The 18,811-nt window shown below is 37.8% G+C and overlaps 2 protein-coding genes and 1 long non-coding RNA gene across 9 annotated transcripts in view; 1 reads left to right on the top strand and 2 right to left on the bottom strand.

Annotated features, from left to right (window-relative positions):
- LOC135223477 (SUMO-conjugating enzyme UBC9-B) overlaps positions 1–18,811 on the top strand; it is a 68,404-nt gene that overhangs the window by 19,701 nt on the left and 29,892 nt on the right. The gene's annotated exons all lie outside the window — the stretch shown is intronic.
- Positions 6,380–11,898, bottom strand: LOC135223474 (protein unc-13 homolog D-like). Its single transcript, XM_064261897.1, has 4 exons — positions 11,862–11,898; positions 10,043–10,290; positions 8,309–8,505; positions 6,380–7,688 (listed from the first exon to the last, which is right to left on the bottom strand). Exons 1-4 carry the CDS (start codon positions 11,889–11,891, stop codon positions 7,513–7,515), a joined length of 651 nt encoding a protein of 216 aa, XP_064117967.1. The 5' UTR covers positions 11,892–11,898; the 3' UTR covers positions 6,380–7,512.
- Positions 11,906–13,080, bottom strand: LOC135223475 (uncharacterized). The gene is made up of 3 exons (XR_010316510.1): positions 12,873–13,080; positions 12,415–12,528; positions 11,906–11,994 (listed from the first exon to the last, which is right to left on the bottom strand). It is a non-coding gene; the product is annotated as an uncharacterized LOC135223475 (long non-coding RNA).

Raw genomic sequence — 18,811 nt, 5'->3', positions numbered from 1 at the left:
AATTCCTGGAGTTTTTTCGAGCCAAGAGAAGAGTTCTGTGGTTCTTTCTTTTTTGGTTTCGTGACTATTTGGAGGCGAGTGGCATTACTGCATTGTGGTCCTATAGAGATATTATTTTTGGAGGCATATAATTGCTGCATTACGAGTTTATCGTAGTTTTTTTTTATCCCAAATAGGTGATAATTTTTTGTATAATTGGACAGTAACACGTGAGAGATATGTCTTCAAGACAATCTTTGAGCAGCTTAGTCATATCCTGGAGTTAATTTAGTGAAATGTGCTTACTTAGTGTCAGTATAGACTTTTTTTTGAGAATCATGAGTTTCTGAACTTGCGAGTCTGACTAGACATTTTTCATGCTGCAGTTCGAGCACACGTGTCCGCAGGTGGATTTTCTGCTGACAGTACTGTGATGAGTCCGGTGTGCTGATTCCCTTCCTCTAGTGGTGATTGCTCAGAGTTTTGCAATATCTGGAAATGTTGACCATAGCATTTCATGAAAATGCACATGTAAGAGATTGCTTTCTAGCCGTGTCTGGTCGATGAATAGTTGCAATGGCAAAAATTCCGTAACTATACATGTGGCATTTATGGGGAAAACGTGGGGTTGTGTATATCATACATATATTATGTGCTTTGTGATGGGGGAAGTTTACTTGTGATTATCTTTTTTTTTTATTTTGCTTCCTTTTCCTATGAGAGATGTAATCGGGGGTTGAGCTTTAAATAGCATTTATTTTTGGACGGGAGATGTAATTTATCGGGGTTGTGATTTACATAAATGGGTGTTTGACATTAAGTCTCATTGTAATTAATTATATGTGAGCAGTAAAGGGTTTTTGCTGTTAAACATTGGAGATTTTTACTGATTTTGTGAGTTGTTCAAATATCAGAGCTTGAGAGAACATTTTTTTATTTTAACTTTCGAGTTTGAAATGTGAGTGCAGAAGTCCGTGGAGTTGCTGTGAGTTCTAGATTGTGTGTGCTGATGTATGAGTTTGGAGAATTAAGTTAGAGAACTTAATATTTTTTCTTTCTTTGCGAGTTGTGATAATGACTTATGATTTAGTGGTCATATTAAATGGAATTAATTGGGAGACGTTCAGTTAGTATTTCTGAATTTTTGAGGTCATTGTTTGATAGAAGTAGTATGTCTGGGGTTAACTCTTTTTTGATTGACCGGTGACTTGACTGATACTTACACACCATAATCGTCGTTCCCCGACGCTAGCAAGACGCCCACCAGCCGTGCAGAGATGTTGCTGTCGTTTGTCCAGGGTAATTACGAGAGTTTCTATGAGTCTACAGAGTTCTACAGCGCTTTTGGATCTACAGAAGCCGTTGGATACTTTCCACAGGGAGGCAGTCCATCTTCCTACAGCTTGCTACAGTCAGTGCAGCCAGTTGCAGACAAAGAGGGATATTCAAGAAGTCCAAAATGAGAAAATTTATACGCCTAAGGTGTTTTGAGCCGGCCAATGTTTTTTATATATATGAGCTGTTTTGTGTGGCCTATGGCTAGGCAGGGGCTAGCAATTTTAGGTGGCCGAGCTCTGTCAGATGAAAGAGGGCTATAATTAATAATATATTTAATATGCCATTGTGATGTGCTGTGACTTTTTTAGAATGCGCAGATTCACTGCTTTTAACTTCCCATAGAGACAAGAGTCCGAACCAATGACCTGAGAAAGCTGATAAATCATTTCTGGGATGGTGTGATACGAAGATGCATGTTTAAGCGGGTCAACGTTCGTTCTGTGGTTATGTGAGTTCACGAGGGCTTGTTCAAGGTGCCTTTGAAAACTGGCTGTGACCAGTTTTATTGAGGCGTTACCGAAGAGTGTGAGTTCGTGTGTACGTGTGCACCTCTTCCGTTCATAATGGCATCTTTAGCCAAATCTATGGGAGACTTACGGAGAGGTCTGTGCGAGAAAGGCAGAGCCACGATGGCGCGTGCCAAAAAGTTCCTGTGAACAGAGTGTGTGATTTTCCAGGCTGTAATGGGTATGTGTATCATACTTTAGCCAAAGGGATGGCTTGTTTGATATCTGGTAAAGATGTTCCATTTTATTGACTTTGTCTTTACAATTGTGTGTGTGCTCACTAGTGTGTTCTCCTGTCTTTTAAACAGGCGGTTCTAGTGAGGGGACCGAGTGTCCTAGGGACAGAGGGTCCCGTGTGGAGGGAACTATAATATTTTGGAGAAGAGATAATTGGTGTGACTAATTACTGATTGAGACATTTAAATACTGGGGGGTTATCTGAGTGGTTTGTCTGTGAGACTTGAATTATTATCTTTCCATTGTTGAATAAATATTATATTTTTTGTAACTCCGACCCTAATTTAATGACCTGATGGAATGGGAGAGAGAGAGAGAGAGAGAGAGAGAGAGAGAGAGAGAGAGAGAGAAGGCTTTTGCCAGTGATCGCTTTGAGAGAGAGTGAGAGAGAGAGAGAGAGAGACTGAGGGTTATTAGTTCGCCTTAACGCTCAGGCTTAACGCATACCAAAATATTAAATACCCTTCGTTGGTAATAGTTTGGAGTCAGCAGATGGGTAACATATATATATATATATATATATATATATATATATACAGTGTGTGTATAAATATATGTATATGTATAGTGTGTATATAATATAAAATTATATATATTATATATATATATATATATATATATATATATATATATATATATATATATATATATATATATATATATAGTGTGTATAAATATATGTATATATATATATATATATGTATATATCTATATATATATATATATATATATATATATATATATATATAGTGTGTATAAATCATATGTATATATATATATATAGTAGGATATATATATAAAATATATATATATATATATATAATATATATATAGTGTGATAAATTATGTATATATATATATGTATATATATATATATAATATATATATATATATATATATATATATATAGTGTGTGTATAACTGAATCACGAAAGTTAGGAACGGGATCAATCCATAAATAAAGATAAATGCCACAAAGGAAAAATAAACGAAGGAGTCTGCAAGATCTTTCGACTTAAAAGTCCTTTACTGAGCAGATACTGACAAAAATACGAGAAAAGACAATACAAGAAGGTTCGTATAACTGACAGATAGGGATTATAAAGGGATTAGTACCTAGAATCCGACACACCTGGAAGATAAGAAACCTTCCCAAACAAGCATTAACAAAGGGTGCAATTAAAGGTTTAAGACAATCATCTCAGATACAATCTCCAGACAATTAAAGGATTATAGGTGACAGCTATTCGGAACCTGGTAAACAAAACCATATTCACAAAACATGACAGACATACATTACAATAAAATTTAATAACTCTAAGGCAACTGATTTTTATTTAAGTCAGTAATTATATATTTGAGGTCATTCTTAAACATGTTACAGATACAAGGGTCTGAATGAAAAAGGCCACGACTAACATTGAAATTACAATGAAAAGTAAGTTGTATTAAAGCAGATTCTAAAACAAAAAGATTTCGTGATAAGACATCTCTTGACCGTGCAATTACTGAACTGTCAATCCAATTAATTCGGTGGTTGTTTTCACTTAAATGAATAAATAATGCATTAGATTTTTGCCCAGTTTTACAGAGTTTTATTTATGCTGGGCTTAGCCTTACTTCTAAGCCTTTGCTGGACTGTCCGAGATAGAATGAGGGACAATCCATACATGGAATTTTATATATTATGTTGTTGCTTTCTCTGGGGCCATTTTTTATTAACATTCTTTTTAGTGTGTTATTATAGGAAGAAACAAGGTTGACATTAAAAGCTTTTAACAATGGTTTAATGGTTTCAAATCCGTTAAAATAAGGCAAACTGAGAATGTTCTTAGAATTTTCTTTCTGTGTGTTATTTCCAGTATAAAACTTTTTGTGGGCTTTATTATAACAAATGTCTAATATATGTGAAGGATAGCATAATCTTTCCCTATTTTTCTTATGTATTCAATTTCTTGATCCAAATATTGTGGACTGACAATTCGCAATGCTCGTAAAAACATAGAGGAAAAAATTGATATTTTTATATTAAGATGGTGGCCTGAGAAGAAATGAACATAAGTTAAGTTGTTAGTCGGTTTCCTATAAATACTGAATTTACATTGAAATGGTTCTCTATGTATCTTTAAATATAGTGTGTGTGTATAAATATACGTGTATTTATACATGTATAATATATACGTATATATATATATATATATATATATATATATATATATATATATATATATATATATATATAAACACGCACACGACACCTTTAGCGAGGCTGGCACTTAAAAGTTATCCTTTCGAGTTTTCAACAAGCATTTGTTGGACGCGACTGCTGGCTCCTCAGAGGTTCAAGTGTCTTGTGTACCAGCAGCATCTTGTAATTTTTTTTTTTGGTCACCCCTCTAGTACTGACCAGACCCGGGGTTCAACTTTTCTGCATGCTACCAGACCTCTTCTAGTAAATACACCGTGATCTAACTTTTCGGTAAAACTAATACTTTCGTTCTCTTATCAAATCTGCAATTTCCTCATTCATTGTTACATTCTCCTGGACTCAAGCAAACAAACAGTTGAGTTAATTCTCACTAGATTTTCGATCGTTAGGACGCATATGAAACGTGCACCCATTATGGGTCTAACGTCACTCTAACTCCGGCCAGTAAAAGAAAGAAAGTGACACAAAAGCGTTAATGGTGGTGGTGTTAGTTTAAACGTTGCTGGCAATTAAATTTTATTTTTCCTTTCGATCTTGGCAAGGCTCCATTTTGGTTATGAGCCATGGCTCCAGCAACTGAAAATCGTAAAATAAAAGTATTTATACTTACAGGAATATGACGAGGATCAATATATCATTATCATGGGGAGATATTTAAAAATTGGATGGATTTCTTCGATGTTTTCATACACAACACATATCTTTCTGGTTTTAATTATACACTACTTAGTCTTGCTTCTCTGGGTTTCACCTGGAGGTTTACTATGAGTCGTACAGTCGTACAGCTACTGTGCTACCTTCAACCATCTGCCAAGGTTTTATCGTAACTTCCCGCATGGACTCTGAACCTGTCCAAGCCTTTCTTTGTTGTCGTTGACTTTGAAATGGCGCGATTGTATAAACACACTATTAAAGGATCCTTTTCATCTTTCCTCTCTTAAAAGGTTTTTATGGATTTATATGATTTGATGGATGGTTTGTCCCACAACCTGACACTGAAACCATTAGGTTATTCGGTACCTAAGAGATTGTTCCATAGAATCTATCCAGAAAATTGGCAATTCAGTGCTACTTTGGTTTGTTTGTATGGTGCTTTTACGTTGCATGGAACCAGTGGTTATTCGGCAACGGGACCAACGTCGAGAGTGAACTTCTATCACCAGAAATACACATCTCTCACACCTCAATGGAATGGCCGAGAATCGAACCCGCGGCCACCGAGGTGGGACGCTAATACCGCTGAGGCTACTTATCTACGCAGGGGCTAGTAATAAAAACATGGCGGGAGCTCCTTGGACCGTCATAGACTCACACTAGTCCCCCGGGGGAGCAAAGAATATATTCACGTTTCTGTACTGTGTGGTTGACAAATTATTATATTAATAAACGATATCTTCGTGCGGCCCCCTACTTTTACATTTTACCATAAGGTGCTTAGTACTAACACCTCGGAGTGGGTGACGCTTAGATAACTAGTCAAAGTAGCACAGGTAATTCTTCCCATTGGAGGAAGACTGGTATGGATTAAGAACACAAGGGATATACCATAAATATTTATTATTTATACACAATATAAAACAATTCAATAACTGTTTCTGAATAGTAGAATAGAGAGAACAGAGAGAGAGAGAGAAAAAAAACGAAAGTGCATTTACAGAATGACTAGTTGAAAAACCTAAGATACTAACGAGCATTACCTACCGTACAATGACTCCTTTTTTTTTCAGATATAAGACAAAAAAACGGGGCACTTTTGGAAGGACCGTATTCCTTTGAAAAAGTAAACTCTGGTTATTCGTTTGATTATTGCATTGAGGAAACACCCACAGAGAGCTCTGGTACTATATATGATGAAATTCTCACATTGCACCCTAAATACAGAAACTATTAATTTTATTTTTCGCCATGGCGAAGTTTATATATATATATATATATATATATATATATATATATATATATATATATATAATAATATATATATATATATATATATATATATATATATATATATATATATATAATAATAATAAACTACACAAATTATTACTGGCAACTTGGTAATACTGGCCCGAGGTCTGTCATTCACGATCTTGGTTTCGGCTATTTTACCACGAGAGCTGACAAAATTCGATATCTAGTCACAGTAATGAACAAGCAGACTTCCCCAGAGCTCTCGCGAGTGTTCTCCTGCAATACCAGCACCCTCTGTGTTCCCTGGAGTTAGGAACCATCTTGCCTCAGGACGCAACTCCAGCAGATGCAGTTACTGCATATGCGATGCATGTGGTTGCAAGTTGAGCAATCGGAGAAGCAGAAGGATACACAGTTTTTACAGGCGAAGTCCTGAGGTGATCGTCTTTTGCTTTGTACAATATAGGTAAAAGGGAGATTTACAAAAGTATGCCTCTGTTCGTCTGAAAATATTCGTCATGATTTCGTGAGAATCATTCAATACAGGTAACAAGAATATATACAGCTAATTGCTAGCTATCACATCCTAATTCAAAACGCCTAAAAAAAAGTAATGAATATTCAACACTTTTCTTACACCATCCAAAACAAAATAAAAATTCCTTCAACTTTCATTTAAACAAAATGAGAGAGAATTTTAACAATGGAGCAGCCTGTTTTTCTTTAGAAAACTGGTTACAACTGGTTACAGGTGGGATACCTCGACAATAAGGGGTAACAGAAGCATGGCATACATTAAAAAAAAGAGCAATAGCTTTCCTTTCTTACACCACAAAGGTATTCTTAAACAAAGATTCTTTCTCGTATTCTCGGGTATGTACAAAAAAGAAAAAAAATCTGAGCAGCAAACACCCAAGTCATAACAGGGATCACAGCCATTCAGTTCAGAGTTGGGCCAGAGAGCTGGATTCTATGTACAGAGGATCACAGGGATGAAATTATCTTTGTAATGCATTGTTATTTCCTTGTCTTGAGTAAGCCTTTAGTATGTAATGCACAGATGTGGTGTTCAAGATGAGTACATTATCTTAGCGTATCTGATTTTCCGTAAGGTTTTCTTCTTCGCAGTATTACAGAGTATTTTTGCATCAATTCACCTCCAGTTCACCCTAATTCAGAGACACAGCACAGCTATGAAATCTGCAAGATGACCACATCTCAGAGATGCAGCCTTGCAGACGAAGACTGTCAAAGGAATGACCTGATGCTTTCTACGTCATGGTACTGGACAACCCCCAATTACAGACGACACTGTACTCATCGTTCTCTGTCTCAAGTGAATTTAAATCTGTCTATTAAGTTGGGACTCCGCGGTCTGCTTCTTTCGTCGTCCTGTTTCTGTGGAGTTTTGAGCCTCGTCTCCGGCAGACGCTTGGAGACCTTCTTCAGGAAGGAAGAGGCGACTTTGTCTCCGGTGCGTCTTTGGAGGGCTCGCAGGGACTTGTAACCTGAAGAGGAAGGAGTACACGATTAGTTTTTGGCGATCAGTGATCAAACACAATCATAAAGTCTGAACATTGGGAACCGAGATTTTGAAGTGAACACATACTCTTCAATAAGACATTCTGCCAAATGATCAAAGACGTTAGGAGGATACCCAATTAAACAAATACGAAACGCAAACTATATGAGCGACACCTCAACTTAGTGAAATTCTGTACACAGCAGCAACATTATGATGAATATTTTTTGTTACATTAACGTTTTAGATGTAGTCCATTTTTTAGAAAAATGTCTTGAACCGAGGTTAGATGTAAAATACAGGTTAGTTGGGTTAGGGACTATATGTGGGTGGGATTGCTGTTGACTGTAAGACATCTACAAAATATTCCAGTGCAGGCCATAATATGGGGACTTTGTTATTAATAGACTTTATTACTAAATAAAAAAGCCAGCCACCCAAAGTGTATTGAATTGAGGTGCTACTGCCTACTGTGCAGTAAAAAGGAACAGTTCCATTTTAGTTTCCCCAACCTTCTTCTTCCACAGAACTTCTGGTTAAACCAAGTTCACATTGCACATACATGAAACACAAATACGACTTCAACCCTTACACTCATGAACTTACCCATATCAAGACCAGGAATGGTCATCTTAAGATAAGTGTTTGGGACAGTGTGGACCTGTGACGAGTCGACACAAGGAAGGTCAGAGAGAGGCACCACTGCTTCTCCAATGAAGGTGTTCGATCTCCCCAGGTTGTAGTCTTTGAGGGTGAAGAGGAGTAAGCCAGCGCGAACTCCGTCGTCGTTTTTGCTCATATCACTGCGAAGGAAATATGTACACCAATTTAGTTCTGGAAGTCACATAATAAACAACCCTCCTACAGTAGATAAAACATCAACCGTCCATCTGATGACTAGGCCAGTCCCTTACGACGCTCCCGATTGGCTGTTGATAGGCCAATCACAGGGCTGCAAACTCTCAGTCTCTCGAGAGAGTTCACATAGGCAGGATGTGTATTCCACCTCTCCTGAGGGATACTTTTGAAAGGCGTATACCTCAGAAGAGGTGGAACATACATCCTGCCTATGTGAACTTTCTCGAAAGACTGTTGATTTCCAGGCCCTGTGATTGGCTTATCACAGCCAATCGACAGCGTTGTAAGGGACTGGTGTAGACATCGGCTGCACGGCTGATGTGAATCTACTATAGGCCTTACTTAAGGTATTTTGCAGCTTCCCTTCGGTCCCCAGCTGCACCCTGTGTCTTTCCTTTTACTATACCTCCATTCATATTATTTCTCCTCCATCTTACTGTCCACCTACCTAATAATTGTTTGATAGTGCGACTGGTTTGAGGTTCTCCTTCTCTTACACCTTTTAAAAAAATGTTTACTCTCAATTTGCCCTTCAGCGCTGGATGACTCATAGGTCCCAGCGCTTGGCCTTTGTCCTAAATTCTATATTCCATTCCACGAATGAGAGATAACAGCTGATTTGCACGCTGAAAGTGACTTAATATTCTGGGCCTCCGTGGATAGGGAATGAGTTCTTTCTTTAAAATGTCAAATTTCATATACCACACAGTAACTGCAGCCTTATGCTAATGACGGATGTTAACATCTAATGAATACTGCGGTTAACTCTTGTGAAAACAGAAAATCGTCCTTGAAACTGTTTCCCTAAATCTAAGTGGTTTAAGGTTGTTAGCTAGAAAGTGTTGTTAGCTAAAGCGTGTGATCAACGTTTATCCCTAAAATATTTACACACTTCTCAGCACGGAGAAGCCTCGAATTATCTATCAAATATTAATTTTAAATGACTTTGCATTAAACTAAGATTTGTTTCTCTTACAAGACAACTCGGGTGTCTATTACGAGACAACTCGGGTGTCTACTATATGACACCTCGGGTTCCTATTAATACTACGTACAGTACATGGACTCAGGTTTCTATTAAAAGACTATACTCCGATTTCTTTTGCATGAGACCTTGGGATTCATTACAAGGCAGCTCGGGTTTCTATGACGAGACCACTCAGGTTTCTATTACATGACACCTCGGGTTTCTATGACATGTCACCGAAACGGAGTTCTCACGTAATAGAAACCCGAGGTGTCATGTAATAGAAACCTGAGTGGTCTTGTAATAGAAACCCAAGGTGCCATGTCATAGAAACCTGAGTGGTCTTGTAATAGAAACCCGAGGTGTCATGTCATAGAAACCTGAGTGGTCTTGTAATAGAAACCCAAGGTGCCATGTCATAGAAACCTGAGTGGTCTTGTAATAGAAACCCAAGGTGCCATGTCATAGAAACCTGAGCGGTCACGTCATAGAAACTCGAAGAATTTTTTACTCACTATTCAAAGGTTTCCTCGTAAACGGCAGGGTCGGCCTTTCGTTGAGTCTTCGTCTTGCGGACTTGGGCCGCGGGGAACCACTCCTGAGGAACTAGCTGGACCTTGACGTAGGAGTCAACCGGTTGGTTGTGGAAGTTGTGGTGGAGTCCGCCGCCCCTCGAGCTGATGCTGGTGCTGTCGCTCTCCGTGACCATGTCGCGAGCCATGATCACCTCCACCAGTAGCTTCCCGGGACGGGTGAACAACATCTGGAAGCAGGATAATTGAATTATAACTATTATTATAATTTTTATTATCTATTGGTATAGTAGAATCACATCTACCGTGCATTGGATGTCTAGGCCAGTCCCTTACGACGCTCCTGATTGGATGTCGTTGATAAGCCAGTCACAGGGCTGGGAACTCTCAGTCTCTCTCGAGTGTTCACATAGGCAGGATGTATGGTCCTACCTCTCCTGAGGGATGCTTTTGAAAGAGGTATCCCTTAGGAGCGGTGGGACATAGATCCTACCCATGTGAACTCAAGAGAGAGACAGAGTTTCCATCCCTGTGACTGGCTTATCAACAGCCAACCAGGAGCGTCGTAAGGGACTGGCCTAGACATCCAATGAGCGGTTGATGTGAATTTACTATAGTAACCCTTCATTTAAGCAAAGCATATTTTATTTAATTTAGACGACATCAGAAGAAAAGAGAAAAGATTACTTTAAGCTGAATGGGCAATGTGCAGCAACTTACATTCAATAAAATATATTATTATTATTATTATTATTATTTTTTTTTTTCTTTAATTTTTTTTTCACAGAGTGGTATTCCACTTGTTCCCCGTTAGTTTACCCAGAGGTCAGCAGAGTCAAGTTTTCACTTCAAACATCCACGAATAAAGAAAGGAAACTTTTATGGTTAGTTACACTGATAATTCACGGAGAAATATTGCAGGCGAATCTCACAACTACAGGATATGCAATAAAGAAAATGAGGATTTCTTGTTCTTGTTACTGAAATGTTTCCAAACCAGGCACAGTTTTTTTTTTTTTTTTTATCTAAGTTATTGTTACAACTTTTTACATCTTATCAATCATTCTCTGGTAATTCATTTTGCTGTTCTTGGTGATAAAGTGTTGGTCTCACTATCATAATTACCAAAAAATATCAGTCACGTAGTAGACAGGACCTGAGTCACCCCTTAATCTATTATCTTCCTAACTCACAATCATTCAAGAACAACTCTTATGTAGCGGTATGGCCAAGGTGCTCAAAGCCATGTGAACACTAAATTAAAATGATCGCATTTGTATTTGTCGCACTGTAAGATTTTAGGGATGAAGCTGCAAGCCTCACACATCTTTCTTCGCATCAGCAGATGGCAGCACCCATTCACAGCCAGGTCGACTGGGGGCAATGAATTAACCTAGAAGTGGTTTCTAAGTTTAAGTCCCAGAGGGGGGGGTAATGCCGTCAGTGCACCTTTACGCGGTGCACTGTAAACATTACTTATGGGGTCTTTGTAGCATCCATTTGGTCTTTAACTGCTAGCTCTATCATTCCTTTAACTGTTCCTCCGTTCGTATTCTTTCTTCCATCTAACTTTACACCCCTTTCTAACATTTGTTTCAGAGCGGACCTGTGAGGCTTTCCTCCTGTTACACCTTTCAAAACTTCTTACTGACTGCTAATTTCCCCCCTCAGCGCAGAAGGAACCTCATAGGTCCCAGGGTTTGGCCTAAGGCCTAAATTCTATATATTTTGCTCTGGTCTAAGCTTAAGTGGTGTAAGTCGTTCAAAACAATTCAAATATTCTACATTAAACGAATCATACCTTGACTACTAGTTGAGTCTTTCGTTGCATCGACGCTTCACTCTCTCATCGTGTCGTTCTTGGTAATACTTTGCAATCAGAGACTCCGTCGACATCCGTAGGCTGTCAAGGAAATCCAGCAACTCGGCGTATTCTGAAATAATAATAATAATAATAATAATAATAATAATATGAAACTCCTCTTCTAGACATAAGGTAGTAATAAAATAAATCTTGACTGAAAATCCTGCTGAGGACAATTTTTGTATCTATCTTCAAACATTGTCAACTTACTATAGTTTACTAGATTTTCAATAATAAACAATAATAATAATAAATAATAATAATAATAATAATAATAATAATAAAATAACAAATAATAAAATAATAATAAATAAATAATAATCAAATAATAATATAATAATACTGAAAGTCTTCTTCTAGAGATAAGGCAGAGACAGAAAATCCTACTGAGAACAATTTTTGTCAACTCATTTTGCAGTTAGATTTCCAAGGTGCAATGAAATGTTCTCACAGCGACATTACTACGACTATGTTCACTCAAAATGCTTACCCTTGGTACGGGCCTCTTCAGGGTCAAGGCCAATCCCTTCGTCAGGGCTGAAGAACGTTTGAGGGAGGCTTCTAAGAGATCATAGACGCCTTTGAAGAAAGAAGCCTTCCTCCTCTGGGGGAGGAAAAATGATCATATTCAGAAATTGGAAGTTACATGAATACAGACATTTCCTAAGCATAACTGTTGGCGGGGCAATGTTCGTGTTTTGCTTATGGTTACAAATGAAAAGTGGCCTTCGACGCCAAACAATTAAATGTAAGTTTTAACGCTCCTAATTAACAATTAAAGTTACTGCGTTTACATCTATAGTAAAACTGCTAAATAAACAGTGCCGTGATTGAGAAATAAAATCATATACTGGTGCAAAACTAGAATTATTTATTTAGTGAGAAATAAACGTCAAAGACACTATATATAAACGGAAAAAGGCAAAACCACCAATAACCAAGTATTACCTCAATATTTCTGTCCACGGTTTCACTAAACAGCGAAATGATAACCTCCCAGAGGTACCATAAGAACCTCTGGAAGTTCGAGGTGTGGAGGTGATTGTGAAGGAGCTGGATGGCTGGATCCAGCACCTGTTCCAGGAGAGGACCTTCGCTCTGGATCTCGCAGGCTTCTTGCAGCGCTCTGTCAGCGTTGGTTTGAGCTGCGTTGCGAAAGACAGTAACAGAAAGTGTTTGAATGGGAATGGATTGGAAAACAGACTTAGGCCAATAGCCAAGCACTAGGACCTACGAGGTCATTCAGCGCTGAAAACGGAAATTGACGGTGGAAAATGGTCCAAAAGGTTTTAGTGTCACTTTCATTCTCTTGCCAATTCAAATGATTCACTGTGGCACTGTTTAGCCTCTTTGCGAATAAAATGTCCCTTACAAGACTTTTTATTGATGCAATCACAAAACTGACATAGGAAAATTACTATGGCACTGTTAGTGTCTGCGCAATTAAATGGTCCTATCAGGACTTATTATTGATGTCATATAATGTTTATATAGAAAAAAATACTTCGGCATTGTCAGTCCCTTTGTGAATTTAACAGTTCTGACAATACTTTTCACTGATGCCATCACAGTATTTGTACAAAGAATTTCTCTGGTACCCGTCAGGCTCTTAGCGAATGAATGGTTCAAACATGACGTTTCTGGCATTCAGTCCAACAGGAATTCTTCATCGCAGTGGCAAAAAGCAGAATAATTGAGACCCTTACCCTAGCTATGACAGCTTCGATGAACTCGTTGACTTTGGCCTCCATGTGTTTTCAGTGGCACTGACGATGAGTCTCTCAACCGTCGCCTCCAGCTGCGACGCCGCTACCCTCTCCGTTGCTGGCTCTCCTGATCTCCTCCAGAGTGGCATCGAAGCCAAAGTGACCTGGTAGCCCCCGTCAGTTCTCTCCTTACTCTCTCGATGTTATTCAGACGACGCAGATCTAAGGGTAGAGAGAGAACATATTGGTATTCAACTCTATTGACGTCCCAAGAAAGAATCTCTAGTTTCTTCGAGATTATTCCAATCAAAGTATGTCCAGAGGGATGAAAGAATCACAGTGAAATTCATTGCCTGTTCAGTGTCTGCCTATGAACTTACAGTTACTTGGTGGTTGAAAATCTCTAGACTACAACACAAGATGGCTATGAGGACCATATTCTAAAGCATGACTTAAAAAAAAAAAATTTTTTTCATAAACTACATGAGAGAAACAATTGTTTATTTAGACTTCGGGCAAGGATTTCAAGATTTTCCGCTGGTCATTCAAAACAGTGTGTACCTCGAGGAAAAAAGAATGGGAGTTGAATTTATTGTCTGTTCACTCTCTGGCTATTTATAAAGCTACCAGATTCTGCAGAATTTAGTACGTCTCGAGTTCACCAAGTTATCTTAAATGACAAAATATGACCACTATTGGAAAAATAATGAACTTTACATTTATTCAGTTGCATTCAACTCGTCAACTTTGGGTTTCAAGCAAATTCACGAAGTCAACCTCTGACCTCACAGCTTAAATTTAAAGTGGTCAACACCTTGTGTGACCAAAAATGGGTCAGCTGCTGGCTGGTGGTTGTACTTAATAATGCCAATCACAATACTGTAACGATTTTATGTCACAGGCACCCCATCACATATATGGCTGCTCAAATCAAATCTGACCACTTACAAAAAGTGTCGATGACAACAATAACAGAGACAAACCAAAGACATAATGACTGTACCTGCTGTGTGATGAAGACGCGGTCGGTGCTCGCTTGTCTGTGGAACATTTTATCAACTTTGGCTCTCAGAAGGTCCGAGTAAGTTGTGGCGCAGGAGCAGATGTCCTCCAGAATCTTTGCCAGGAGAACAGCACTGTGCTCTGGTCTGGCCACATCAGCTTCAGCCACCAAATCTTAACCTGGAAGAACCAATTGGACTCTGTAGAATAGCATTGTATATAGAATTTAGGCTTATGGCCAAGCGCTGGGATCAAAGTTTATCTTAGTTTAACCAGACCATTGAGTTTGATTAACAGCACTGTGTTCGGGTCTGGCCACTCAGCTTCAGCCACCAAATCTTAACCTGCAAGAACCAATTGGACTCTGACTGTAGAATAGCAATGGCCAAGCGCTGGGATCAAAGTTTTATCTTAGTTTAAACCAGGCCACTGAGTTTGATTAACAGCTCTCCTAGGGCTGGCCCGAAGGATTAGATATTTGACGAGGCTAGGAAGCAATTGGTCACCTAGCAACGGGACCCCACAGCTTATTGTGGGGATCCCAACCAACATTTTATCGAGAAATGAATTTCTATCACCAGAAATAAATTTCTCTGATTCAACGTTGTCGAGCCGAGAACTCGAACTTCGGACCACCGGAATTGGTAGCCGAGCGAAAAAAAAAACACTCGTCCAACGAGGAACTAGCGCTGGGATCTATGAGACCATTCAGCTGAAAAAGGAAAGGTTGACAGTAAGATGGCTTGAAAGGTGTCACAGGAGGGAAACCGTCTAGTTACACGAATAAAGAACTGTTAGAGAGGGTAAAAGGAAAGTCAGATGGAAGAAAGAGAATAATGAACGGAGGTATAGTAAAAGGAATGAAAGCGGGTTGCAACTATGGACCGGAGGGACGCTACAAAACCCTTGAGTAATGCCTACAGGCACCACGCGAGGTGCACTGGCGGCACTACCCCACTACGGAGGACACTGATTGTCATTTTCAACACAGGGGCTGCTTGCAAGTGTAAATGCAAACCCGGATAACACGTGTAAATGTAACCACTGATTACAAATGCGAGCCTTGAAGCTGATAAATGATGTGAATATAGACATTTATTATTAATTTAAAGCTAGACAGTGATTACTAATGTGTAGTAGGTCATGCTTCCATGAAGCTAATCTTGTCATTTTTATCAAAGGGATTCTGGTAACTAATGACGGATGTAATCGTTAATACAAATAACTGCAGTGATATGAATCATTCAGGGGTTACAACTATGAATTCAGCACGGTTTGAGAATATAATCTAAGCATACCAGTATGCGGTGCAACGGCGGCAGGCATTACTTTAAAGTTCTTTGCTCCGCCCCATTCCGGATCCTAGCTGCAACCCCTTTCATTTCTTTGACTGTACCTCCGTTCATATTCTCTTTTCTTCCATCTGACTTTCCACCCTCTCTCCTAACAATTGTTTTCGTAGTGCAACTGCTTTGAGGTTTTCCTCCTGTTTCACCTTTCAAACCTCTTACTGCTCAATTTTCCTTTCAGGGCTGAATGACCTCTTAGGTCCCAGTGCTTAATGACCTCTGTTTAGACCTCAGTTTCAATGCAAAAACACAAAAATTGCCAGCCAGCAATCAGCAGAAGTTAATGGTGTTAAAAATAAGAGTTGAACAAGAGACTTCACCTATAACAGCTATACGATACATCTTCACTGTCATTACTGCCTCTCATTGTAATATATAATATATATAATATATATATATATATTATATATAATATTATATATATATATAGAACTATGGATTCCTAACATTATCACCAAAATTAAAAAACCTATATTATAGTAAAAATACGGCCTAAATACCACATCAGAAATAACTAATTTCTAACATTCACCAAAATGAAAAAAAATCTTTATTAGAGTACGGCACATCCTAAATACCACATCAGAAAAAATCTATTCCTAACATCTACAAAAGTGGAAAATCCCCCTATATTATAGTAAGGCACATCCTAAATACCACATCAGAAATACCTATTCCTAACATTCACCAAAGTGGAAAATCCTATATTATAGTAAGGCACATCTTCACTCTAGGCTCTTACGTCGTGGAATATGCCCGTGGTGTCGGTCGCCGACGAGCTGAAATCGCAGAAGTCGTCGACTGGCTCGAAGCTGTCCAACTCGACGGCCTTCTTGATCATGTCCTGCGCTCGAAGATGGCCAGCTCCAGCCACCTCATGACGCCTCTGGAGAACCACCGATGGTACTCCCGCACGCCTGATTCCGAGCGCGCTTCTGGCGCCAGGCCTCGCTCAATCTGCAATTAATAATAATAATAATAATAATAATAATAATAATAATAATAATAATAATAATAATAATAATAATAATAATAATAATAATAATAATAATAATGTATAGGATGAAGACAAACATCAGGTAGATATGTACCTATCAACGGCAATAATAATAATAATAATAATAATAATAATAATAATAATAATAATAATGTTTATGAAGAAAAAACATCCGGTAGTTACTTAAAAAACGGTGATGATAATAATAATAATAATAATAATAATAATAATAATAATAATGTTTATGAAGAAAAAAAACATCCGTTTAGTACGTAACGCTAATAATAATACTAATAATATCAGGTAGTTACGTAACAACGCTAATAATAATAAAAATATTTATAACAATAATAATAATAATAATAATAATAATAATAATAATAATATCTATGACGTAATTAAGCAACAACGCCAATAGAGTCAATAATGGTAATTTGGTGGAATTAACAATCGTAAGAATTAACAGTTCCCACAATCACAGTCGGCTCTGCACCAGAAGGAACTTCACAATCAAACCGAACAATCTTGGAGATTAGCATTGCGCGTCTTCCCACGGTCATCTCAATTAGGACACACAAAGAAAGCCAATTAACTTCTCAGTCTAACAACGTACTCTATTCGTTTGCTAAGAATGGCCAGTCAGGAGATTTCTCTTACTTTGTTTTTTTAATTATTCGTAGAATAGAATAGCAAATTTAGGCCAAAAGGCCAAGCGTTGGGGGCTATGAGGTCATTCCGCGATGGAACGGACACAAGACAGTAAAAAGGTTTGAAAGATGTAACAGGAGGAAAACCTCAAAGCAGTTTGCACTATGAATCAATTGTTAGGAGAGGGTGGAAGGTAAGATGGAAGAGAATATGAACGGAGGCACAGCAAAAGGAATGAAAGGGGGGGGGGTGCAGCTAGGGGCCGAAGGGACGCTGTAAAGAACCTTAAGTAATGCTCATCACCTGAAGGTTTACGAATAGCGACTGTGGTTAGTGACTGACTGAGTTTTCAAAAAGAAAAAAGAAAAAAATATTAAAGGTAACGATTAAAAAAAGTATTGGAAATATATAGCCCTCAACGATTTCTATAAAGCTGTCAAACATAAACAAACAACAACAAATATAATCCCAAATGAAAAAATGAAATCATTCCAAATTCCTGTAAGGATGCAAGAGCAAAAAAAAGAAAAAAAATAAAAATAAAAGAGTAATAAAAATATGTTTAACTGTAAATCAGTTTTTTTGAAAAAGGAGTGTCCACTAAAGCCTATAAAACTGGCTAAGTAAATAGTTTATAAGATTCTATAAAACTCCAGAGTAAAATATTCACAGATTCCTATAAAACTGCCAAAAGTAATTATTCACAAGATTCCTATAAAACGGCCTGAGTAAACATTTACAAGATTCCTATAAAACCAGCGCTCAGTAAATATTTTATAAAGATCCCTGTAAATCTGCCGAAGTAAAAAACTGGCAAATTCCTATAAACCACCTAAGTAAATAAATTTTAAAGGTTCCTATAAACTAAGTAAATAAGTCAATATTTATAAAATTCCTATAAAAATGCCTATGTAAATAAGTCAATATGATAAAATTCCTAAAACACTGTCTAAGTAAAAGCTGACAATATTCCTATAAAATTGCCTAAGTCAGTAAGTCAATATTTATAAGGTTCCTGTAATAAAACTGTCTACGTAAACATTGATAAACCGCCCCCCCAAAAAAAAAAATCATGACCGAACAAGCCTAGATTTCTATAAACCACAAAGTTCATATCAGCCGCCCTAAATTTCTATAAACGCAAAATAAATACCAGCCCTAAATTCCTATAAACCACAAATAAAT

The sequence above is a fragment of the Macrobrachium nipponense genome, chromosome 10, assembly GCF_015104395.2.
Source record: "Macrobrachium nipponense isolate FS-2020 chromosome 10, ASM1510439v2, whole genome shotgun sequence".
Classification (NCBI taxonomy): Eukaryota; Metazoa; Arthropoda; class Malacostraca; order Decapoda; family Palaemonidae; genus Macrobrachium; species Macrobrachium nipponense.
This window is presented reverse-complemented; position numbering and strand designations above follow the sequence as displayed.